This window comes from Schistocerca cancellata, chromosome 2 (genome assembly GCF_023864275.1).
Source record: "Schistocerca cancellata isolate TAMUIC-IGC-003103 chromosome 2, iqSchCanc2.1, whole genome shotgun sequence".
NCBI lineage: Eukaryota > Metazoa > Arthropoda > Insecta > Orthoptera > Acrididae > Schistocerca > Schistocerca cancellata.
The window spans coordinates 588,042,782-588,070,593 of record NC_064627.1 but is presented as its reverse complement, the minus strand read 5'-3'; the positions used below and the strand labels follow the sequence as shown (position 1 = coordinate 588,070,593).

Below are 27,812 nucleotides of genomic sequence, written 5' to 3'. Positions count from 1 at the left end.
TCTTTCCCTCTGATGTATTTGAGCGTAATATCATATTCTTGCAGTAGCAAGGCCCACCGGGTTAAACGTGAATGGAACATCCTTCCTGTTAAAATAAAAGATAAAGCTTTGTGGTTACAGAATACAATGATCTTCTTTCCATATACAAAATAGCGAAACTTTCTAAGGGACCAGACCACGACCAGTACTTCCAATTCAGTAGTACAATATGCACGTTCACAGCTAGATAGTGTTCTGCTGGCAAACCCAATTATTTTGATGGTACTGATATCTTCTGGATTGTCCATCTGGAAAAGAGTGGCACCCAATCCTGTTTCAGAAGCATCCGCAGCAATATAAAAATCTTGATCAAGTCTCGGATGATGTAACAGTGGAGCATTAGTCAAAGCATTGCGGATGTTATCAAAAGCTTGCGTGCATTCGGAGTTCCACTCCCACATGACATTTTTTCTTAACAGCCGTAACAAACAGTCTTGGCTTCCTAACTGATTGGGTAAAAATCGTCGAAAAAATTAAACTAAGCCGATAAATGACTTTAATTCCGTCCTATTTTTTGGATAAGCACATCTGTTAATCGCATCCATCTTTTTAGGATTTGGTTTTATCCCTTCAGGAGTGATTATATGTCCAAGAAATTTCAATTGGTTATGAGCAAACTTGGATTTGCTCAAATTTACAGTAACTCCGTATTCCAAAAATTTCGCAAAAACTCTTCTTAATAAGTCCAAATGTTCCTCCCAAGTTTCAGAAGCAATTAGCAAATCATCCACATATAACGTAACTTCATTCAAAAGGTCTCTGCCCAGTACGGTATCTAATGCCGATATGAAAACACCACCGCTTATTTTCAACCCAAATGGCATGACGGTAAACTGGTAACTTCGGCCCAGAAAAATGAATGCAGTATATTTTCTAGATTCTTTCGATATTCTAGTTTGCCAATATGAACTACGCATATCCAAAGAAGATAAAAAGCGGGCACCATAAAACTTTTGTACTAACTCTTCTAGGTTCTCTGGTCGCGTTTGTACAGGTATAATGATCTTATTGATCTCTCTGGCATCCAACACCAATCTGATGTCACCATTGGGTTTAATTACCACCACAAGAGGGTTACAATATTCGGAATCTGAGGGCTCAGTAATACCCCATTCTAACATTTTATTGATTTCCTTTCTGACTACTTCTTTCTTTGTCCCTGGGATAGAATAGGAAGTATGACAAAAGGGTTTATGTGCATACGTCTTTATATGGAATTCAAAGTCTTTTATTATACCCGGACGTTTACTAAAAATTGACTGATATGCTTCCAACAAGTAGTACAGTTCGTCCCTTTGGATAACAGATAAATATTCTAACACCTGTTCCTGCAATGACATTTTATCAATCATTTCTTCAGAACATTCAATAAGGCATATATCATACACATTTTCATCATCAATACTGACATATTTTACCATTAGATTCATACACAACTGATTTGGAATTACTCGGCCCTTTCTCAGGGTGGCTGTCAAAACATTACCATTGGAATTAAATATACATTCACCTTTCTCTAAATTAATGATTTCACCGGTCTCTCATAAAAAATCCAAACCCCAGATCATGATACTGTCATTTTAGGAACAACCAGGAATGTGCTTTCTATTTGAGCCCCCCGTATTGTAACGTCGACACGTACCTGTTTCACAACTTTTTGCATTTTTGCGCTGAACGCGCCAGACACGGTACATCCTGTGATAGGAAAAGTGGGTATTTTTACCCCTCGGCTTATCTGTTTTAAACAGTCCAGCGTCATGACACTAATAGTTGCTCCAGTATCAATTAATATTTCAACATCAACATTATTTATACTTGTTGGAATTATTGCCTGTAAAATTTGTCCACATTTATTAGAAACTTCAGGTTTTTCTTCAGTTAATTCATTCCTTATATCCTGATCATTATTGTACCTTAATACTCTCAGTTCAAATTGATGCCTGCCTTCCTTCTCCTTTCCAGTCATCCTAGGAAGGCATTTGGTGACTGGTATTTGTTTAATCTATCTTGTTGAGTCATCGGTGGGGGTTCATGAACTTCCACAATCCGTACAGTATGATCCGAGTTATGGTATTCACCCCGTCGCACATTGGAGGCTCCTTCGCCCATTGGTATAACTCCTTGTGCTGGATGAGGACTCGAGGCATTTGTTCCATCCTGCCGATGAACATTATGCTTCGAATTATCTTCCCAAGGTCGAATACAATTGGGATCATCACTTGGGTACCTGTTACTCTTATTAATATCACTACTATGCACATTCGCATCACCATATCGAGGTTTACCTCTAGCACAGTAAGTATCTCTTCTATATTTATTATAATCATTGTTTTTATTGCAACCATAGGATGAAAATTGTCCACGCTCCTGTGATGCAGGTTTGACCTGGTTTTCGGTATTATTATTATCATACGTTAAATTATTATTATTATTATAATTATTTGTATTACTATGAGTGTGAGTCGACATTTGATTACTACTCATTTGTCTTGCGTCTTCCATAATCATATCTATAGAGTCAATCACCGACAAGAACTGTTCTACATCGTGGTCAGGAACATTTATTAACTTTTCACGTATATTTATGGGCAACCTTCCCTTCAAAATTCTGATCACTTCCTTGTGAGAAATTGGATCACTCCAATAACGTGTCTTATTTATGTACTTTTCAAAATATTGCCTTAAAGTACTCCTTTTACTGTTAAAATACTCAGGTTGGTAAACCTCTTTTCTTAATTTCTCTTGTTTACTCGACGACCAGTATTTAGCCAAAAAAAAGTTGTTCAAACTCGGCGCAAGTATGGCAACTTTCACTTACTTGAGCGGCCCAAAATGCGGCTTCTCCAGTAATTTTGGATACTATAAATTGAAGTCGGTCGTGTTCTGACCAGCTACGTGGAAATATTCTTTTGAAATTATTGATAAAGATTTTCGGATGCAGGTTGTTCTTTTCAGTGGAGAATGTTGGGAATTGTCTACTTTTAAAAATGCTGTTCTCCACCTTTAAAGAAGACAAATATCCTCGCTGACCAAAAGAATCATCATCTTTACCAACCGAATCATCAACTTCCCAATGCAAATTTTCACCACAATTGTACTTTGTATTTTCACATGTTTGGTTGTTTTTCGACCTATTCTCCGAACGTTCGTCCTCTGTCAACAAATTTTGTGATGACTTTCGTTCTAACTCCGCCAATTTATGATTGGTTTCCTTTTGCCCTTTAGGTAACTCAACTATTTTCTCTTTTATTTTCTGAATTTCGCTAGTGAAGAGCTTAATTAATTCATCATTTCTACTTAGGTGCTCATTGATATTTTCATTTGGCTGGGATCCAATAGTAGTCTTAACCTTGTCTACAATTTCATTTCCTTTTATTTCTATCCATTCAGATAGATCTTCGTCAAGTCTTTTAGTTTGATCTACTAAATACTTGTCAATCCCCTTACGAGCATCGGACTCAAACTCTACTATTTGTTTCGAAAGCTCTTCTATCTGTGCGCTAGCATTGAAACAGCTGCTTTCACACTTAACCATCCTATTGGACAGGCCATCATAACTCTTCGAAACTACCTCATATTTCTTTTCTACGTCATGAAGTTTTCCCATTCAATTATTATATCGCCTTTCTAAGGTGTTAGAAAACTCTACATCTTGTTCTCCAAATTTCGCATTTAATTGAGTCTCCCAGTCCGCCTTTAATTCTTTCTTAGTATTTTCCAGTTTATAATCAAAGGTGTTCAGTTTGCTTTCCAAAGAATCCATTTTAACTTCTAATGAACCAAATTTGGCCTCAAATTTTTCGTTTAACTTTTGATTGTCCTCTTTTAATTGCTTATTATCTTTTTCTAGTGAACCAAGTCTTCCATTCATTACACCTATTTGAGTATTTATTGATATCAGCATATCAAACATTTTTTGATTAATATTTCCATTTTGAGGATCAACTTGCTGATCTACTTCCAAAATTTCAAGATCTTTATGTTCTCCCACGCTGCTTACCTTACTTATCATTGTATTTGAATCTCCTAACGGCTCTAAATCAATAACTGTATTATTATCTGTACATGTCTCCTGTCCCAGATTGAGCTCATGGGATGCATCATCCATATCCTCTTCACTTTCCTCTCTCTCTCTACTCATTACTCTACTCAACTGCACATTATCATGTATTCTTTTCGTTCGTTTTGACATGATTATTCACTACCAAGACATACACTTATTTTCACTATGTATTTATATATATTTATCTAGCGAAATCGCAAGTCTCAACTTCTTTTTTTTTTTTTTATAATTATACAGTTATTTTAATCATACCTGGTTGTATCGCTCACTTTTAGTGATTATTGAAGAATACCTCTTTCATTGGACAGACTCACTGGCTGCTACAATATTTTCCAACTCTAGGGTTCGTGAATCCGGATGACACTCGCCTCGATGCAGCAATCCTCCTCGATCGAGCCGCACGTTGTGGCGCCACTTCTACCGTATCTTCCTTCGCCGTCGGCGTTGTCGTTGTTACCGTGAGACACCGTTATACCAAGAGGAATGGCGCGTTGATCTTAGAGCATGAGATATGATGACCTTAAGCCATTGACAACACACAACGGTCACGGTAGCACTTGATTCCAGAATAGCTGCAGTAGCTAAGATCTACGAACTATCCCCTGTTGACCAGGTCCCCAAAACTTAACTCGTAACGAGATCCCTTCAAAGCAAATTGTCATAACGATCGTCTATAAAGGCTTCGTACAACGAGAAGAAATGTTACGGTTGATGGAATAATAACAGATACGACCAAACTGTCTTGTCTCTTCTGCTTTATTTAACATAACTTCGTTCACAGTTTCATTTCGCATTCACCACTCATTCACCGAAACCCTTTGATGAACAGTTTTGGTTGCTTAACACCAACAGTCAATAATAATGATACAGCTTTTCTCCTTTTTATAAATTGAAGCCCGCTCTCCGTGATATTATTAAAAATAACTGGTGTCAATACCGCGTCCCTCGTGAGATGCGAATAGACTTATCCCGGAATTGACCGCCCTGTAGGTGTACTCAATTTAATGACCACACTTCGCTGTCCGCTATTTCGCGTAACTGAATGTCCATTTGTTAGTCTGATTATACACTGTAGCTATTTAAAATTCGCCCCTATATTTTTCACAACGCACAATTAGCACTTCGTTACTTATTTGTTTTTTTTTCTAAGAGTAAACGGAAAAAAAGACACCGTATCATCGGCTTAGTCGACATAAAGCAAAACACCTTAATATGCCCAATTTCACCTCTTCCTATAGGATCGGCTACCTTACTCATTAATTTACTACATATTATTTCCAATAACACTAAACAGGTATCGCCGTTATATTTTAATTGTATTCAAAAGCATGGTACTACTATTATGACCAACCAAATCGTCACAAATCGCGCGGCGTGCGTTTTTAATGATAACTTTACGCTATTCAATTTCCTTTACAGCTATCTTGACTCGTAATGTTACAAGGTGCATGCTAGTTTTAGACAGATGTGAGGAACCTAACAGTTCATATGTGTTACGATTCAGCAGTGTAACAGAGGCACTCGTGTCCAACTGAAATTTCACACATTTTCCACAAAGAAGCCAATGAGCAAAAATTTTGTTGGACTGGCATAGCACTGAAGAAAATATTTGCTTGCTCATTTTGCTAATGCCCGCAGCAGGCTTTGAATACACTGCACTAATTTCAAGGGCCTTGTGACGAAATTTTTGTGAGTGGGCAGAATTCTTAAGTTTGTTCCGATGCAGACAAACGGATGGTACATGTCCTTTCATGACACAAGCATAACATTGTGCATGTTGAGATGGGCAGTCTTGGCATTTGTGTCGTGAATAGCACCAAGAGCATGACTTAATTCCAATCGCCTGTCTAAAGAGCTGTTTGCTCAGAGTGGCGCACACGAGCTGCCGCTGCCTAATGGGCCGATCGCTAACAAGGGACTCAACCCGACAAATTGCTTGCTGCTCAAACATATCGGCCTACACAGCACCAGATTCATACTGTTCTAATATTTGCACTACATGCTGAAATGATGGATCGGACTGTTTCAAACTCTGTTCTCTGAATCTGACATCAGTTACATTGTACACCATCTCATCGTGCAACATCACATCTGAATACAAAGCACCACAAGCACATTTGCATTTGCATGTCCTCGTCATACCCTGAAAATCTATTACACACAATAAGTTTGTTCTGACCATTTCTTGCAATTAAGGAATTGACACCTAGCTGCTACCACATTCACTTGTTGGTCATAATAGTTTGTGAATGTACAACCTGATCATACGGAAGTTCACTTAGGTTTGTGTTAGGAAATAGCTTCTTAATGGTTCTGAACACTGCTCTTCCTACCATGGACAAGAAATAGGGAAGTATCATTGTACCTGGTAGATTGTGAGCAATTACATGGGCTTCAAACAGTTGCAACTACTAGAGCAATTCTTCTTCTAGTTCATGGAACTGGTGAAAAGGCAGTATAGCACTTAGAGCTGATGTAGATGGGTGCTGTACTACATTCATTTGATTCGCCAGTAGCTGTTGTACTGTACTGAGTAGAGATGCAATCTCTTGCGTCTGAAGCTGAAACATCTGTATGAGGTTTGTTGCATCTATCGCTTGCAGCTGAGGCACCTGTGTGGAGGGGGCAATTGGGGTTGGTGAAGTGGGTTGCTGATATTTAGAAATACAAAGGCAATAAACATACAAGGCAAGCAGAAAAAATAAGTACAAAAGTAAAGAAAATTTCTGCAATGCCCACCTGAAAACACTGATTAGCAAAAATAGTATAAGAGATGGTTAAAGCAAGTAAACACACCCCTGCAAAGAGAAGAAAATGTAGAATTAATGCTCCAGCAAAACTCAAAAGAAAATTTCTGGCAGCCAGGCTCAGGGTGTCGCTATGGATTCCTTTGACCACCTCGTTGCCAATGTTGTGTCCGACCCACTTGTCTAATATGGGGTGGCTAAGAAACCTGCTTTCTCGAATTGCTAGACAACAGTTCAAGCAAATCATATTAATGAAGTTTATTACAGAAAATAAATGACAGTACTTAACTTTGTGCATTTACGATGATGGGTTGCAAGCAAATGTTGTTGTTGTTGTTGTGGTCTTCAGTCCTGAGACTGGTTTGATGCAGCTCTCCATGCTGTTCTATCCTGTGCAAGCTTCATCATCTCCCAGTACTTAATGCAACCTACATCCTTCTGAATCTGCTTAGTGTATCTTGGTCTCCTTCTATGATTTTTACCCTCCACACTGCCCTCCAATGCTAAATTTGTGATCCCTTGATGCCTCAGAATATGTCCTACCAACTGGTCCCTTCTTCTAGTCAAGTTGTGCCACAAACTCCTCCCCAATTCTCTTCAATACCTCCTCATTAGTTATGTGATCTACCCATCTAATCTTCAGCATTCTTCTGTAGCACCTAATTTCGAAAGCTTCTATACCCTTCTTGTCCAAACTATTTATTGTCCATGTTTCACTTCCGTACATGGCTACACTCCATACAAATACTTTCAGAAACGACTTCCTGACACTTAAATTTATACATGATGTTAACAAATTTCTCTTCTTCAGAAACGCTTTCCTTGCCATTGCCACTCTACAAGCAAGCAAATGGCGACAGACAAATTAGAAATCTCATCAGTATAGAAAATGCCTAATACAAGTGAAATTATACAGTTCCTAAGTCACTGCTGTAGATCTCATAGATAGCTAGTCTTCAACTGGGCTGCGGCCAGGCAGAACGGTGCTTATTAGAGATGGGCAAAACTGTTCTTTTCAGAGATTGGATCAGAACTGTTCACTCCCTGAAATGAATTAGCTCTTTTTCATGACTCACCACTCATTTACAATATAAAATAAATGGAAGGCACATTGCCCTTTAAACTTGGTTTATTCCAGTACTATACCTGTATTTTGATCTTATTTGATCCTATTTTGAAGTAACACAGATAATGAGTAAGAATTTTGTATTGTTTATTGAAATTTCCACGATATGACAAAGTTTTTGATTATTGATTTATTTTGCACTATCGTGGTTTTTTGGGTGATCGGAAAATGTTGTAACTTGAGATTTACATTAACAATATATTTGGCTATAACGTATTAAAATTTCATTAACCTCATACAAATACATCGCAAGCCATATATTTTTAAAGTGAACGTTTCCTTTCGAAGACGCCTAAAATCGCAAAATCCGTACCAGAATAAGAAAAAAAATATATAAATTTGACTGTAAAACGAAAGTGCTGCATATAGCCTTACGCAGAATAAAACAAGGAAAATATTGGTGTATCACATTTTGCGATACGTTTATCGGTTCGCTCGTAATTAAAGCGTAAATTCGAGTGTCTATAATAAAAATCCTATAGTAAGAGGAGTTATCAGGAACCTAATCTAATCAGTTTAAACAAATAAAAATAAAATAAAAACAATTGATGTATACATAACATAATAATGTAATATACATAGCGGCATTACTACGAAGAACAATATCCAGTGGGGACGAACTCTGATGCAGAGGCGCTGAGTCGAGCAGGTCGAGCCGCGAGCTGTATTACTGCGTGAGCTGAGACCGCAGAGACCACAGTGACACCTGAGTCGCTTTGCTCGACGCTCTGGCTAGAGTCGAGACGGTGGGGCGAGCGTTGAGCGGGCAAGTTCCGAGGGAGGGGGTAGCGGTGAACTCACCCGCTCCGAGACAAATAGTTCGTTCCCTTGCGAGCGGGTTTTTGCAAGTAGTTCCTATGTTATCCGCTAGGTGGCTCTCTGTCCTGTTGCTCGCATCAACTGCCCAGAGGGCAGGACGTGCGACTGAAACGATCGCCGACAGAGTGCGATGCGAAGTTACGCTGCGCCAGACACGCCGCGGCAGACGACGCACAGAGACGCCACGGCATATGTGGAACACAAAATCCAATGGGGCACTGCACAAGGCAGGCAGCCAAGGTAGAAGCAGGGCAGAGGCCGGCGCTGGCTGTGTTGTGTGGCGTGCACTGTGCTGTGACCAGCAGAGGCGCTGCTGATATGCTCCGTCTCTCTCTCTCTCTCTCTCTCTCTCTCTCTCTCTCTCTCTCTCTCTCTCTCTCTCTGCCGTGGGAAACGTTTGGAGCTACCGTTCTTTTTTTCTGAATCACTGATTGTTCACTCCTTTGAAAGATTGAACTCTATGAATTAGTTCAAGAGCGGATCCCCCATCTCTAGTGCTTATGTTCTCATCACCTAGAGGCTGCTGCTGTCTCAGTGTTGTCTTAAAGAGGGGTCGGTCAGCGTACTATTGGCTGATGTCGTCTCGCAGCCCTCTTGGCTCTAACATTCTTGACTCGTCTCGCAGCCCTCTTGGCTCTAACATTCTTGACTCGTCTCGCAGCCCTCTTGGCTCTAACATTCTTGACTGTCAAGCATGCGCTTGACATTACTCCGCAACACTTTGTATGTGGTAATCAATTGGATTCTATAGTTTTTACTTTGTTTTCTGTTATTATAAGTGTGAGCACTACTGTATGTGGAAGAAGGCTGCTTTGCCTGTATTTCTTCCTAGTTTTCTGTTCTTTCTGCGCCATTGCTGATACAATTGTGTGTCCACTTGTTCATTCACACCTTCCCTTTTATTACAAAATCTTATAAATTCACAAAATAGCTGACAGAAGTTTACTCATTGCTAATCCAAAGCTTCTTTCCTGACCAGTTCCTGTCTTTGAACCATTTAACTGCTAAAGATGCTGTACAGTAGTGTTCCAGAAATCATACAAATGAGTAGTCACCATAAGTTATTTTACAGGTGACTCTCTGCTTGTTCATCCCGTAACAAGTCCTGGGGCTACAGAAGTGACAGTGTACCACCCAGGCGTGTCAGAGATTTGGTATGATGTGGATACGTACCAGAAATTTGAAGGTGGAAAGCATACAAAAATTCCAGTCACCATTGACAAGGTAAAACAAAATTGGTACACTACATGAAACCTTTATTCATGATATAACTTCGTTGTTTTGCCACTATAGATGTAGTTAATTTCCTCATAATGTTGAATACTACGGCACTGTTCTTATTTATTTTTACTTGTTTGCCTGGTGACTAGATACCTGTGTATCAACGAGGAGGGAAAATCATTCCAAAGAAAGAAAGAATAAGGAGGGCATCGACATTGACTTTAAATGATCCATTTACATTGTATGTGGCACTGAATCAAAATGTGAGTATTGAATGTGACATAGATCTTGATTTTTATTTATAATTGAAAAAAAGATTAAGACCACAAAGGGAAACAGTATTTTCAGTGTCATCCTTGAACTACTAAATTATCAGCTGTTTGTTAATTATATAATTAATTATAAGTATGTGTTGTGAATAATTGGCAGTCTGTTTATTCTGATTGATGCATGAAAACTGTGAAGGAAAAATTGTTTGCCACTTTGTAACTGTTGCAGTACATTGTGCTAAACTGAAAATAAAAACGATATGATAGTTCAAAGAAATTGCAGCTACCTTACTGTTTATGCCAGTGCAGACTTCATTTTAAACATGTTATCTTACAGCCTGTGTTTCTTCAGAAGTTAGTTAGGGCTCTTTATTTGGTACTATGTTTCTTCTTTTCATGGTCTCACTAAAATGTGAAGCGTGTTCAGTTGCATTGAAATTTTTGGTCTAATTTCAGATACAAATTACAGTGTTTCCATGCATGATATACCAAATTTTAAACTTTTATAACTTAAGCAATATCTTTTATAAATCATTATAACAGTTTCTGTGCTACACAGGGATAATAGATCCTAATTTCTGCACAGCCTGCTCCTTTTGCCATCCATAGATGAAATTGCTCTTCCAAAAAAATAATTAAAAGCCAATAGAAATAACACTGTCTTTCATTGGTGACAAATGTGTAATATACCAAGTCCATCTAAAATTTAATGCAATTTTGTACTAATATAAAAGACAGCTTTCCATTTTCTTTGTTTTTAATTTGTTTACTAATGCAAGCTGACAATTAACTTTGACTATAAGCCTGCACTAAACAGTTCAACCATTAAGCATCATTTTCCACAACACCAATAAATGTATTTCCCAATATCCCCCCCCCCCCCACCCCCACCCCCCCCCCACCCTCCCCTTGAAATGCCAAGCTCATGTTATTTCAAATCTGTCTCATATTCAAAATTAACAATGTAAGAAAAGACAGATCAGTACTAACCATAAGTATTACACATTAAATTGCAGACTGGTACAATTAGAGACATTTACATGCAAGCTTTAAGCCACAGCCTTCATCAGAAAAAGGGAAACACAGACCGTACATATGACTGCCAATTCTGGCAGCTCGAGCCAGAATGCATTCTGGCCCGAGCTGCCATAATTGGCGGTCATGTTTGCATGAGGTTTGCTTGCTTGTGTGAATGGATGGTGTTTGTTTATCTTTTTCCAATAAAGACTGTGACTGGAAGTTTATGTGTAAGTTACCTTTTAATCGTGTCTGTCTGCAATTTAACATGTAATCTTTACGGTAAGCAGCAATCTGTCTTTTCCTACATTGTTGATATTCTTACCTGGAGGCTCCATTGTTTCATATTCAGAATTCATAATTGCCTGGAAAATTGTAATCACACTGACTACTGCTACTGTTACACTGAGTAAATTCCACATTATACAACCTTAGACTATTTGCCTTTTCTATAGTTTTTTTTAATGTTTTGTTAGGATGTCTCCCTTGTCCACATAATGCTGTAGGCATGTTCTAGACATTTACTAATGCTGGACATAATCCCCTGAGATGATCTACCTGTAGTGCAACCATTTTATTATCTTAAAAAATTTGTATTCCATGTGGTGACATCTGGGCACTGAATACGTTGAACGGCAGCAACAAGTCTATTCTGTTCAGTCAGTGTTACCTCAAATTTAAATTCAGTAGCTGGTTCTAGAGGATGAGAGCCTTTAATTTACTGATTAACTTTCATTGCCATAATCCCTGACACCTTGGTAGCTTGTCCAACAACAGTTGTAGTGTACCATAGATCAGGTCTTTAATATAAATTTTTGTGGTGCAATGCAGATGTGGAAGATTATACAGTAAGAGCCTACATTTACTAAAATCCAGAGACCAGTAGTTCGTAGTAAATGTCATGGTTCTCGTACGAGATTATGCATCAGTGTAGACCCTGATTTCCTTAAAACTGCTATATTTAACTGAATTGTATTTGATCCTGTAGAATTACAGTGTGTTCAGCAAGTGCACGTGTAATATAGGACACATTAACAACAGAAGACATTCAAAATCATTTATTTCCAAAGAATCAACCATTTTGAATTACACTCTTGCACACAATTAGTTATTAAGAACAATATATACAAATTTAAATTAATGTGTGCTCTTTGCGAATGTAAAATTCCTTTTCCAGCAGATAGTGTCTTGTATACCATCATATAGGGTTTTGGGCAAGCTTCTTAATAACTTGATTCCTAGGTTCCGAGTCAATCAGAGTCTGGAACTGTGGACAATTTTTGAATTGTCTCCAGTCGTGACAAAAGCAGACAGTCATGTTAACAAAAGTAAAGTCATGTTGTGCAAATACTTTGGAGTAGTAGTGTGTTTAGAGATAAACATCTACATATATATACTCTACAAACACACCTAGTGGTGTGTGAGGTAGGGTACTTTAGTACCACTAACTGATCATCCCCACCCCCCTCCCCCCTTCACCTGTTCCATTTGCGAATGTTGCTTGGAAAGAATGATTGTTGGTAAACCTCTTTGTTAACAACCCTAATTTCTTGAATGTTCTCATTCTCATTATTTTGTGAGACATGTGGGAGAAAGTAATATGCTATCTGACTCTTCCCAGAAAATACTGTCTCAGAATTTCAGTTGTAAATCTCTCTGTGATGCATGCCTTTCTTGTAGGGTAGAACAAACAAATAGGCTCAATTGCAGGTGCAGTAAATGACAGGATTTTGGGAAACTGGTGTTTGTTGGGAAAAGAGATTGCCTATGAAACAACTAAGGGAACAAGTACCTTTGAGCATATGCAAAGAAAGATGTTTGCAGGTTTGTTTCATTGACGGTGGGGTGCAACAAAACTAATGATAAGTCATAACTAACAGACACTTAAGTAAATAGACCAAATTTTGTGAGAACCTGCTGAGACAATGCAAAAGAACCAGATCTTCTGGTTAGAAACTGTGAATATTCTTCAGCCTTGCCTCCTCAGTATTTGTCCTATGGAGATTGCATTTCACATCTCATCAATGAATGGCATGGAAAGAAACTTTTATAGATGGTCCAACAAAAATGCACTTTAGCGTATATCTGAGATAGTGATCAAGTTCTGCATATTGCTAGAGGATCCAGAACACATTGGTGTAGTCTGTTTCCACTTTCATCTGAGGGCTGTCTCTTTTGTTTTGGCACCTTTACTGGTGTGCTAGAGTTCTGTGCCACAAACATTTCAATGTTTACCAGTATCACAGACATGTGCTTACAAGCAAACAAAAAATTATCAACAAAAATAATCAATTTTCAGTTTTTGAAAATATTATGTAACTGGGTAGATCGAAAATCTATGCCCAAAGTGGCAGCAGAACAACACACACACACACACACACACACACACACACACACACACACACACACACACACACACACACAAAGATTAACAAAATTTGCAAGGTTTCAGAGCCAGTGGCTCCTTTTTCAGGCAGAAGAGTTGAGGGGCAACGAAGAAGAATGAAGGAAAATGACTGGCATTGTTTTGGAAATAGGGATAGTTTCGAAAAGTTGTCCAAAATCCCGGGCTAGGGGAGGTTTACTGGATAGGTTGAAAAGGAAAGATTGTTAGGAATAAACTGAGCAGTATTTGAAAACTTGAGAGTCTAAATAGTCAGAGAGCATAATAAGCAACACAGAGGTTACTGACAAAACATTGTTAATAAGAACAAAAAGCCAAGTGCATGGTGGAGTGTGGAGGGAAAATAGACAGGCAAAAAATATATAGAAAACTAAAAGAGAGTAATGAAAGGAATAGTTACTAAGAATAAATGCTGAGACCGAAGAAATTAATGTAAATTAAGGCCAGGTGGCATTGTAATGCCAGTACCCATCTGTTGAGTTCTGAGAGCTTAGTGTCTGGGGTAGAATCCAGATGGCACATATGATGAAACAGGCACTGAGGTCACAATTGTTGTGTTGTAGAGTGAGCTCTGCAAAGGGTGTTGTGTGTTGCCAGTATATACCCTCTGTCAGTTCATCCTGACTGATAACTTGATGCTAGAAGGCCGAATACTGTTTACGTAACAGCTGGTACACAACATGCATCATTCCACTAGTGGCTCTGGCTTTGATAATGTATGTTTTACCAGCAACAAGTCTGATATAGGTGGTGGCAGGAGGGTGCATAGGACGAGTCCTACAGCAGTGACAGACACAGGGGTAGGGGCCATAGGATAGGGAAATGGGTGGAGGAGAAGCATAAGGTCTGACATGGTCTTGCATCTCTCTCCTTGTACAAAATCTGCAGTTACCTGCCTCTCTTGTTTCTGTGGATGGTGTCATCTTCCAAGCCTGTTTCAAACTGTACAATAACAAGCCAGACTTCACCACAAAAAGCTATCCAATCTTATGCTAAACTACCTCAACAGTGGTGTTTCTCTTCCAACTTCTTTTCAGCTCCCGAAACAGCCACACCATCAACCACCATTCTCTCCTACAGACTGAGCTTGGCCTACTTTCTTAACATTCCCTAGCCTTCAACACTGGCTCTGAGAGCAATGGTAACTCATGATCACAAGACAGCCTCATCAGTATAGTGTTCTCAACCTTTCATCTAAGGCACTTGCACTTCCTGAATAACCTGGGGGGGGGGGGGGGGGGGGGGTCTTACTTTCAGCCCTAAACATACATTTCTGGTTTGGTGAAGGACCTACTCTCTTCACATGTAGTGTCAACTGGAAACATCACTTTGCAACCCAAACCCAGAACCTTTTCAACAGCAAACCTGACAGTGAACCTTGCCTTAAACAGTTCTAACCATGGTTCCAAATTTACCCACCACCACTACCTCAAAATCACCCCTTACAAGTTTTACAAGAAATTCCTAACATCTGGCATTGCTTCGCATCCCTTTCTCAGGTCCCTACAACATGATCCTAGCATATCCTCTGCAGAACTCTGGGCTCTTTGTCCCTTAAAAATTGATGATTCCATTATTATCAGCTGAGCAGACAAGGGATCTACACCATCTGTCTGACAACTCATTGTACAGAATCTGCCATAAAGATTGCATCCCTATGATACAGAAAGATCTAAAGTCCCTCCTTAAAATGCCAGGCCTCTCACAAGAACTAACAGCTCAATCCATAGAACTTATTATCCCACCCAAACATCTCCACCTTTTACTTTCTTCCTAAGATCCACCAATCCATTTACCCTACCTGTCCCATAGTTGCTGGCTTCAGAGCATCCACCAAATGTATATCTGCCCATTTTGATCTACACCTGCAGTCTATAGTACAAAGATTTCCCTTCTGTATTAAAGATGCCAACCATTTATTAGTTCGTTTGAATCTGTGCCTGTTCCACTCCCATCACACACTTTGTTTCCCAATTGAAGGAACCTCCCTTTATACCAACATCCCCCATGTACTGCTGCTGAACAGTACCACCACCACCAATGCCCACTTGATTCCAAACATATGACATCCTTCTTGGTCACAGTAATCAATTTCATACTTGCCAGAAACTACCTTATCTTTGGTGGGGAGACATACAAACATATCAGGGGCATGGCTGTGGGAATCAGGACAGCTCCTTCTATACCAAACTGTTCTTGGGTCTCTCTGAGGACAATTTCTTGTTACCCAAATGCCTTCAGGCACAGGTTTGGTTTAGATACATTGATGACATCTTCCCATATCGATTCAGGTGAGACTGACCTGTTAAAATTTGTGGAATCTCTACATACATTCTCCCAGTTAAATTGCACACTGTCCTATTCCGAATACCATGGCATGTTCCTTGATGTTGACCTCGGTCTCACAGAGGGTCAGCTACACATTTATGTTTTTATTAAATATACTGACAAACAGCAGTTCTTATATTTTGACAGTTTCCATCCTTTCAATGTCAAACATCCCCTCCCGTACAGCCTTTGCACTTAAGCAAATGTATTTGTTCAGATCCCACCAGCCTAGTTCAAAAGGAGATTTCCCAGACCATCACATCCAATCCTGGTACTGCTGATCTCTCCTTAAAACAACTTAGTACATCTTGTCACTCAATGTTATCCTGGTCCCAGGCAAATTGAGCAAATCAGTTTATTCTTTTGCCATTAGGTGTGGTCTAAGGTGGACACTATTTGTTCTGGGCAGTTCTTGAGACCCCCCTCCCCCCAAAAAATGTTTTTTGTGAAAAGTACATGTTTTGCGGATGGCCCCTTCCCTTCTATAATTTCTATTCATGGCAAATTGTAAAACTTTTTACCTTATGTTCATAAGGTGATATCCTTAAAGGAAGTTTGAAACTTTTTGTGGCATCATTACTCATTACCATGATACAGAGGTTCAAAGGTACCGTACTTACACCGCAAAAACATATCCACTCTGAGGCATAAATATAGTTTTAACTAATTTATTGGACACATGGGAAGGGTTCTGAGGTGATAGGAAGGGTTCCGAGGTTACCGAACTATAATTTTAGTTGTCATTTTTTCACAAACAAAACTGTGACATGCTGTCTCTATATAATGGGCACTTCACACATACACAGGCTGTCTTGACCTGGAAATTATTCAACAGTGCCAACTCGTGGTATAAGTAACTTACTAAAAATTATTTTGACACATGAAATTCAGACATAGCGATTTTACTGCATGCTCTAGTTGTGGCCTAAAAATGTTGTGCATTTGAATATAAAGTAGTGTAAAGTTAACTTGCATTGGATGGGAGTCCTATGCTCACTTTAAACTAGAAGCAGCTTATATTTTGTGGCATGGTCACTTCAGACTGTACTTCTGTCGTACTGCTTTAATTTTTTTCTTTTTTATTCCTCAAGGTGGTGGTTTTATTTTTTTAATTTGGTGTAGGACTCTATTTATTGTATTTGGATGAAACAAAAGGCAATCCCCATTTGGATGAGAATAATTCCTATTCTGCATTTTGTGATAATCTATTATTGCTACCTATTTGTTGTTTATGTGCATCAAAGTATATAAATGATATGAATATAATAGAGGGAAACATTCCACGTGGGAAAAATATATCTAAAAACAAAGATTATGTGACTTACCAAACGAAAGCGCTGGCAGGTCGATAGACACACAAACATACACACAAAATTCAAGCTTTCGCAACCAACGGTTGCTTCATCAGGAAAGAGGGAAGGAGATTTGTGTGTATGTTTGTGTGTCTATTGACTTGCCAGCGCTTTCGTTTGGTAAGTCACATCATCTTTGTTTTTAGGTATATAAAGTATATAAATGTGTTGAAGTATATAAAAAGTCTAAACTTTACTGACCTACAGAATCCATTTTATGTAAGCAACCCCCCCCCCCCCCCTCCCCTTGTGCTGTAACAGGGAAAAGAAAAGAACCAGCTGAAAAATGCAGTCTGATCACAAAAAAGGCAACTAGGACTGAAAATTGGGAATCAGCTGCTCTGGTCTTCATTTCACTTTCCTCAGCAAAACTTTTGGCATGCAAACTTATTCACACTATTTGTGACAAAAGAGAGTGGCAGAGAGAGAGAAGACAGTGCCAGTGGGAGAGAAAGAGAGAAGAGATGCATGGAGAAGAGAATGAGAGGTGGATGAAGGAAATAGCAGTGAGGGACAGTGGAAGTAAAAGAGAAATGGATGGAGAATGAAACAGTGGGAGTGGGAGCAAAATATAGAGTAGACAGTGGAAATGAAAAATACAGATGAGTGGAGACCTTATATAGACTTGGAAAGTCTGGGCACTTCTAGACCAGAGAACTTTAACATGTAGATATGGGGGAGGACACATTTTGGACCAAAATTGGGTATAGTGGAAGAACTAAGTTGGACACCACAACCACCCCCCCCCCCCCCCCCCAGAATTTTTAAGGTGTTGAGGTATAGTGGAGACAGTGGCCATGGGACAGAAAGGCTAAAGGAGACACTATGGTGAGGGAGGCGGAATGAGGATTGACAAAGCTGGTTCCTGACTTTTCTGTCAAGTCTTTTAATAACTTTGTGCTCTGAGAGGAGCATTTATCAGCTGGTTCTTATTTGTTTCATGAATAACATTTGCAGATGAATATTTTATGCATGCATTACTCCATATTACTGGGTAAAAGAAAACTGAACTTTCTGACTACTCTTTTTCTTACCTTTAGAAAAACAAGGTTATACACGCATATCTTAATATGATCAAATACAATCGGCAATATAGGTATGCTCTTGTAAGGTATTTTAAATGTCAAACCTGAAGGTTTAAATAATGTGCAGTTGTTTTAGCAGAAATATCAGTAATATTGACATGCACAGTTCTGATATTGTATTTTATGGACTTTGATAATACAATGTATTTTTGTTGAGAAACTGAAAAGTAATGAAACTGTAATTAATAGAATGTTGATGAATAGAAATATAAGTTTTCTTCCTAATGTAATTACTGTTATAGAGTTATTGAAAATCGTGCATAATGCATTGCAGTGTTCTGTTGTATAATGGTAGTCTTCTGATGTTTTGCTACATACTGTTCAGACTATACTAAATATTATACAGGGTGCAACAGGAGGAATGGTCAGTATTGAGGTATATAACAGGAATAACCACTCAAAGAGAAAAAAAGAAATCTAGTAAAGATGGGCTTTAAAATTCATACCTTAAGGGCTATGAGCACGGAGATGTGTTAAAAATTAGCAAAGATGAAAAAGTCCTCGTAGCTCTCAAGGTAGGCACTTCAGAGCCCATGTTTACTGGAATTTTTTTTCTGTTTTGGACTGTACTATCACTTCTCAAAATATGGAGAGCAAAGAAGTTGCAGTAGAAGAGATTTGTTCATAGTATCGAAGATGAAAAAGTGCTCTATATCTTGAGGTGTGCATTTTAGAGCCCAGGTTTAATAGACTTGTTTGCTTTCAGTGATTGTTCCTGCTGTAACCCTGAACATTGAGCATTCCTCCTATGACATCCTGCAGGTGTTACCGTATTTTTGTACATGCGCAGCTGTTTTGATATCAGTTATATTTAAAGAATTTAGTTATTAAATTTGTCTTCCTTTTTTCTGCCCTTAGAAAACTGCTTCTGGCCGATTATACATGGATGATGGAGAGACCTTTGAATACAAGAAAGGAGCATATTTGTATTTATCTCTTGAATTTGCTGGAAATAAACTCACATCAAGGTAACTGAAAAAAGATAGAGAAAATTCTTAATTCAATATTTGTATAAAACCATTGACAGAAGCTGAGAAATAGGCTTGTGTAATATATTTATTTAGGGTAAACTTAGCTAATTTTGCAGTATTAAGGTTTTTTTGCCTCTAGTATTTAAAAGAAATATTAAAAATGGAATTTTTGTGTCAAATGATAAGTAAAAGTAGTAAAATTCGGTGATAGAAATGTTAAATATTGAAAGTTAAATTTCAGATACAAAAAGCTTTCTTAAAATAGTGCTGATTTACTGTATTAATAAGAACTCGGGCAATTTTTCAACACTCGGGTAATTTCGCAGTAGCAGTTACAATTCTAAGAAAATACTTTGGTGTCATCAGAACATGATTTAATGTAACCAGAGCCATGCGGGGTAGCCGTGCAGTCTAAGGCACCATGCCTCCGTTCACACGGCTCCTCCTCCCCCCCCCCCATCCGCCTCCCCCCATCGGAGGTTCGAGTCCTCCCTTGTGTGTGTGTGTGTGTGTGTGTGTGTGTGTGTGTGTGTGTGTGTGTGTGTGTGTGTTGTCCTTGGTGTAAGTTAGATTAAGCAGTGTGTATGCCTAGGGACCGATGACGTTAGCAGTTTGGTCCCATAGGAACTTACTTTACTATGTTTACTATTACTACAGTAGTATAAGTAATGTAATCAAAGGTAATATGATTATTTAATTACATACTTTAACATAAAAATGAATAATAAAATAAACAAAATTATTTACTGCATTCATACAAAATCTTAAAATCAGAAATGTAATTGAAGCTAGTTCTTAAAATCGAAAATGTGATTAAAATTAATCAGAATCAGAATCAGCATCACTGCATAAACAGCATGTGAACTGAGCATAGTACACCTTCAGTCTTCGGTAAGATAGATGAAACCAGCACTCACACTTCAAACAACAAATGTACGCTTGGCCATCATTATATCATCTTCGTAATTTCCACCACATGGTGAACAAATGTTGTCATCCTTTCCTGCATTTCTTATTAATCTTCTCTGTACAGGCATACATCATCTTGTTGAAGGAACTACTTGTGTGCACGCTTGCTATTTTCCCATTCTAGCTTTTGAAGTACTCATTTTCCTAGTTGCCTCGCTGCTGGAACATTCCCCTTTGATTTGAAATTTATTCATTCTGCTTCCCTTTCTTCAGGGGTTTTTAGGCCTCATGCAACCAACATGCCTTCATCAGCAATAACTCTGGTTGAAGTAGCTGCATGTTTCCTCTTTCTCCATGATTTTATGGATTTTGGAAGAGGCATGTTAATTTCTTCCCAAATATTTTCAGTTTGATCTGTTGACACTTTTATCTCAGATGGCACATTATGAACAGCTTCTTTTTGCTGTGCTGATACACATCCATCTACTGTTCTTTCAGGTAGCTCTACTTGCTGCGCATTGAAGGTCACATGAACTTGGGAAACCTTCAAAGTGACATCCAGAATGGTATCTCTATTTATGGGAAAAATTCCAGTTTTTAGAAAAACCACTCCTGTTGTTGGCTGGAGATATAGTTTCATCCATGGACTTCTTGAACAGATGGTAAAAATCCATCCTTGTAGGCTCGTAACCACAGTTTTCATAAAGTATCTCACATTCCTTTCTAAGCCATTTTTAGAGGGCCAAACATGGACACATCACACGGCTGCAAGATCTGAGTGGTGTGATGGAAAGATAACAAAAATAATGCCATTATCATGTCTGAATTGTAGAGCTTCTGGAGAGACATGGCTAGAATGTGAGTCCATCAATAGCAGAACAGGACAAGCGAGAGGAATGTGATTAATGAAGTGCTTCAAGACTCCAAGAACATTTCCGAATTTATTCAGCCATTTTTTGACTCTGCTAACTGACTCAATGGAGGAGCATTTTCCTTCAAGCTATCGGTGACACAAACCCCCTTGAAAATAAACAGGGGAGGCACTGTTTGTCCCATAGCATTGGCAGCAATCATAACTGTTGGTCTCCCCCTTTTCAACAGTTGTCTGCTGGTTGACACATTTCCCTCCTTTCAATGAAACAAATTGGCTTATTCACCATTGAAAATCCTGTTTCGCTAGATTTCAAATTAGATTTGGCTTTGTCCCGAGCCCCTGTTTTTTTCTCATACACAGTACATAGCATATCATAAAAATCGTTCAAATCAGAACGATTCAAAGTTGCGGCCGTATGATATGACAGATTTTTCTGGATGACATAAACTTAAGCCATATCGTTTCTTAAATGAATTCCACCAGTCCCATCCTGCCTCGTCTCTTTCTTCCCCAAATGGGTTCCCCTGAGGTCTCTGATGCTAATTTGCGAGCCTAACAACGCATATCACTCGCAGACAGTCCAAAACCCAGTTCTTGCATTTCAGTTGCATACTTAACCAATTTAGTTTTCTCTTCCTTTTGTTAAAAAGAAGATGCGCCCCTTTTTCATGAGAGCACAGTCCACAGGATTGGCATAAACTCTTAGTCTATCCTTTAGATCCTTTAGGGTGTTGTAAGGTATGCCAAAATCTTTACTGGATCTATAAATTGACACCCTTTGTACAGCTTCATCCAAATCCTTTCTGCTGTACTGTTCTCCATATTTGCCTCTAGGTTTAGACATCTGTAATAAATTAAACCAATAAATACCTTAAGACTTCCTTTACGAATGTCAGTATTGCGTTCAAATCATGAAAGCACTTTAATTCGGCATAACAACATGTATAATACGTTCTTTTATTTGATTCGCGTGCTTCTCGAACTGCTTTAAGCACCCGCCAGCAGCACCAAATCTTTAAGAACTTCAGTACTGGAAAAAGTGAATTACAAGCAAACTATTGGTGTCAAAATGGTGAACAAGACCTCAAAGTAAATAGAGGACTGTGAAGAAACCATCAATAAAAGTCTTATACTTACACTTGATATTATATCAGCAGTATCGATAAAAAACCAGGAAGCTGTCACCGAACACGTGCTACACTGAAAATATTCTCAACCACACTGGAAAAAATTTTGCCACAGCAACAAGGGTGCTCTCCGGTAGCTGTTTTCTCAATCACACGCTGCTGACAGGTGCTGCCACCTGTGGTGCAGTGTTCGTACTTAAAATCAGCTCATACAATTTCGCAGTGAAAGGATATGTATGGTACTGCGAAATTTGCTGTACTACAAAGTTAGTTGAGTTTGCCCTATTTTTCAGACCAGTGCTTATATTTGATAATTTTATGACAAATATCCATGAGCCACTTCTGATTTTGTGCCAAGTAAAATTGGTGTGGTTCTTGCTGGAAAACTGTATCACCCAAGTCGTATGATGTGCCACAAACTTTGTAGATGAAGCAAAGCTACATCTGTCTCTAGTTCATTTCTTAGTAAAACTTTTACTTTCGTGTAAAAAATTAAATACTGCTTTTGGGATTTGCATATGTTCTCCACTATGCAGTCCTTCTCATTTTGAATCTGAGGAAACTTTTTCGTAAAAAAAAAGAAAAAAAGAAAGAGAAAAAGAAAAACTAGATTTTTCCACATCTTATAGTTTATCACAGAGTGATAATGAATTGGTTTTCTTTTTCTTATTGCCCGTTGTTATTGTGATAATTTGCAGGTAAGTAAATCACAGTGCATATTTTGGAAAGGTTGCTGTGAAGAATGTAGTTGTGGACTAGTTTGACTTTGGTGGATTGTAGGTCTCAGATTGCCACATATAGCTGTCATATCAAAATTGTTTCTAATGTTGGAATGAGAACAATATCTGTTTACATTCTCAAAAAGAAGTGTGAGATATATTGGAGGTTGCTTGCCACAAGATTGGCAGTCACGTGCCTCTCACTTTGTTATTGGCACCTGCTATGCAGAGTATGGTGCTGCCTCATGTTTCTCTTTTTCATATGCTACCAGTACAAGCTGAAGCTGGAAACGAAAATCTTACTGAAGTGAAAAGACACCGGGAGCCATCAGCTTTTGATGCTGGCTGGATGCTTTTTTTCAATTTAAGCGTCCTGATTTCATTAAACTTTGTGGCAGGCATAAAATAGATCTGGAAGTTAACTAAATTCCTGTCACTTATGAATGCTGCTCATGCAGCTGGACAAACCGGAGAAGTAAACAGGATTTTTCTTATCGTCATGGGCCTCTCCCATTTTTTCAAATACATTTTCTGTCATTGTGCAGAGTTCATCACCCACTGCTGCACCATCGATGGTGACTGATCTCACTTCAAGTCCAGCAACATTTTTTCTGAATACTCCTCAAATTGAATACTACCTTATGATACTGAATTGTTGAGAAGTACTGTCTGCAGTTGATTAATCTGTAACCATTATTTATGTATGTACCACCTTGAATAAAGTACCATACTAGGTGGTCTCATAAAAAATAAACTTTTCTTGGTTGCATTTTTAATGTCATTCACACACTTTCATCAGCTTTCCTTATTGTATTTAGTAGTTCCTCAACAAGAGAAATAAAATGACAAAAATTTATGTCCTGTTTTGTCAGAGTAGCCGATATTAGACTCATTCTGTAGAATACATGGAATTTATGTTTGTGTTGGGAGATCTCATGGGATACCACAGCCAAACTATGGTTGATATTTGTAGCATTGTATGGGTACACCAAGTACTTCCTTTTCTTTTTCAGGCTATTGAGCATTAAATCATAAGCCACAATAATGTTCTCTTCAGAATAGCTCATGAATCCAACAAACGGAAACTTGATTCCTGCTGTATCGTCGTATGGAGAGTCTACCGCATATCGGATCATCCCAGTGGGAACATAGTGTCAACTGATAAGCATAATGACGAGTGATCATTATTGCAACATGCCATTCAATCTTCGTTGCAATGTGTTGTATTGCATATCATATTGTCTCAGTGTGAACCATGGCTGAAAGAAAACTTGGTCTATGGTATGAATGAATAAAGATACCCATTTCTAATATCCATTCAAAAAAAGTGTCAAAAGGCTTTTTATACCTTACAACGGAATTTTCATACAAGTAGAAGAGCACAGTTATGTACTCGTTAATTCCAATAAAAAAATCAATCATTTGAAATCTGATAGTGCTCTCTGTTAAGTTGTTGTTGGAACCCAAAATACATTCTCACTGTTCAACTTTTAGGTACTTTCTGTCACCAAATTTTCTATTCTCAAACTTTCTCTTTGTAGCAGAGAATATATAACAGTGAACCCCTACAACATATTAAAACTGCCTGCTTGACTGAGGTCTGAGTCAGCTTTCTGTCTGCTCTTCCAAATGAACCATCTGAGGGCAACCAACAAAAAGGAATAGTCCTTGTTTGAACAATACTCCAGCACACATATCTAATTTGAAGCTTCTTCCAGTACTCCTTGTATAAAATTCACCCCAGAAAAATAAATCCAGGCTATTTGGATAGTATGTTAGTGTATTTATTGATTAAATGCACAAATTGCCTCTTTTTTTTTTAAAGCAAACATTTGTCATTGTCCTGTGACAAACGCTTTTTTCAAGCATTACATGTTGCTAAAGTCCTCAGTGTATCCTCCAGTTGAAGAAATAATAAAAAGCAAATAATGTCCTTTGCATATGCTTCTAGTGGTAGGAGTATTGTCAATGTTCTCCATATATAGCCAGTCATCAAAAGTAGAGAGAAGTGATCTAAGGTATGGCCACCAAGTTTACTGATTGATACTTATGTTCAAATGCATTATAATTTAAAATAAATTTTATAGTTAATATCTGCAACCAAGTGTTAATTTCTGATGATAACAAAATGTATAGTGTAATGGTATGATGAAAAACATAAAATTTAATAGTTGACATCAGAAGGGTTACCTGTAATTTAAATAATATATATAATTGGAAAGTGGATAGTAGTGTGTGTTTATTTGCAAATACTAACCTGTTCTGTGTCACCAAAAAGAAGTAAATCAGTGTTTTCTGTACACTTGGAGACCAATAATTATTTTCTTTTTGCTACATTATTGCAATGAATGATTTAATTAATTTGAAGAGGAAATGTTAATTTTTGCTAATAATACTAGTAAAGGGAAACATTTTTTGCCAAGTAAACTAACTTTTGGCATTTTTATTCCATTCTTTACAGGAAAATCAAGAAAGAAGGAAGTTTTTCAACCAAATCTTGGCTAGAAAGGGTGGTAATCATGGGTATTGAATCAGGAATTAAGAGTGCAGTTGTTGAAAGTAAAGGTAAGCTATAATCTCTCTACCCCTCATAGTCTTCGCTATGGTTCCAATTATTTACTGTTCATTTTTTATTTTATTTTTTATTGCAGGTACTGGAAAAATAACTGTAAATACTATATATGACAACAACAGCAATGTGTTAGTAGTACGAAAACCAAGTATAAATATGGCTGAAGAATGGAGTATATTGTTGCAGTGATTTTTGTAGCTCTCATTGTTTTTGTATGGCCCAAAATGGCTGACTGTCTTTAGGGAACATGGGTTGTCAGTGTAAGAGTTAAGTGGTAGAACAGTGTTTTTAAGAGATTTATTGTCAATACTGGATTACTTTTTTACTTAAAGTAAAGTTTTGATGTGAGGGGTGCCTGTATATTTTGTATTTATTTTAGGAATATTTGTTTATGAAGTACAGATATTTTTTTATTTGTTTGCATGTGTTTAATGTGCATCCTGAATTTTGAATACTGTTCCTTATTGATCACTGTATCTATAATCACATTCCATTGTGAACAAAACATTTCAGTTGAATTATATTGTAAGTATTTTGCAGCTGTATACATCTCTAAGAATGAAAAATACACACACATAAAAGATTCAGTTATGGAACATTTTGCATCTGTTCATTTGTTGAGAAGATACATCACCTCTATAGAGTTTCAAAATCGCATTACAGAATTCATCAATCAACTGTGTTGAGAAAGTATGTCAGTTGCAGTAGTTTTGTTTTACCATTTTTTTTTAAAGTATGAGCTATTCTAAACTTGTCAAATGTATATGGGGGATAATATCTTTTTTTGGTTTCTTGTGTTCTGAGTGACTGCACGTGTATTGTAAGATTGAAATGTTTAAATTATTATTTTTCCAGCTGTAGTTCGGACTTTTTCACTAGCATATGTAATTCTTTAGGGTCATATGTAAGATAATTACAGGAGGTTCCTCTGCTTGTAGCTTATTTTAAGAGTCAGTCTTATTTTTCAGCAGTGCTGACCTTGTGCAGAAATGCTTGGTGTATTCCTGAACGGGGTGGTATAGTAGGCTGGAAGGTATACTCTTCTGATTCTTTCGAAGCACTGTAATCCATTCTAAGTGTAAAACAGGAAATCTGTTTATGGCAAAAAAATAAGGGAAAATTGCTGAAAATGGTGAAAGCTGTGGAGCGTGTTTGATATGATTCTTATGTAACAATAAGAGAGGAAGAACGTTGCTACTCACCGTATAGCAGAGGTGCTGAGCCGCGATAGGCACCATAAAAAGATTCACACAATCATAGCTTTCTGCAGTTCCAGAGAGCAATACTGACCCTACAACTTATCTTAGAAAATAGATTAAGGAAAGGCAAACCTACATTTCTAGCATTTGTAGACCTAGAGAAAACTTATGACAATGTTGACTGGAATACTCTCTTTCAAATTCTAAAGGTGGCAGTGGTAAGATACAGGGAGCGAAAGGCTATTTTCAATTTGTACAGAAACCAGATGGCAGTTATAAGAGTCGAGGGGCATGAAAGGGAAGTAGTGGTTGGGAAGGGAGTGAGACAGGGTTGTGTAGTTTCAGCTCTCTGAGACCACAGATGTGTGTGCAAGTTGCACTTGTGTGAGTGTGTGTGTGCATCTCCGGGCTGGGACTACTCAGGAGGACGTTGTTATCAGGAGAAAGAAAACAAGCGTTCTATGGGTCGGAGCGTGGAATGTCAGATCCCTTAATCGGGCAGGTAGGTTAGAAAATTTAAAAAGGGAAATGTATAGGTTAAAGTTAGATATAGTGGGAATTAGCGAAGTTCGGTGGCAGGAGGAACAAGACTTCAGTTCAGGTGAATACAGGGTTATAAATACAAAATCAAATAGGGGTAATGCAAGAGTAGGTTTAATAATGAATTAAAAAGATAGGAGTGTGGGTAAGCTACTACAAACAGCATAGTGAATGCATTATTGTGGCCAAGATACACACGAATCCTATGCCTACAACAGTAGTACAAGTTTATATGCCAACTAGCTCAGCAGATGACAAGGAGACTGATGAAATGTATGATGAGAAAAAAGAAATTATTCAGATAGTGAACGGAGACAAAAATTTAATAGTCATGGGTGACTGGAATTTGATAGTAGGAAAAGGAAGAGAAGGAAACGTAGAAGGTGAATATGGAATGGGCGTAAGAAATGAAAGAGGAATCCATCTGGTTG

The 27,812-nt window shown here is 38.0% G+C and overlaps 1 protein-coding gene across 1 annotated transcript in view; it reads left to right on the top strand.

The window, feature by feature from the left end:
• LOC126162209 (neutral alpha-glucosidase AB) overlaps nt 1-26,229 on the top strand; it is a 133,285-nt gene extending 107,056 nt beyond the window's left edge. Inside the window, exons 13-17 of the mRNA XM_049918553.1 lie at nt 9,867-10,018; nt 10,165-10,278; nt 19,329-19,438; nt 25,532-25,635; nt 25,722-26,229. Of these exons, the coding sequence (XP_049774510.1) occupies nt 9,867-10,018; nt 10,165-10,278; nt 19,329-19,438; nt 25,532-25,635; nt 25,722-25,831 (590 nt within the window). The 3' untranslated portion in view covers nt 25,832-26,229. The remainder of the gene's footprint in view (nt 1-9,866; nt 10,019-10,164; nt 10,279-19,328; nt 19,439-25,531; nt 25,636-25,721) is intronic.
• The last annotated feature ends 1,583 nt before the right edge of the window (nt 26,230-27,812 follow it).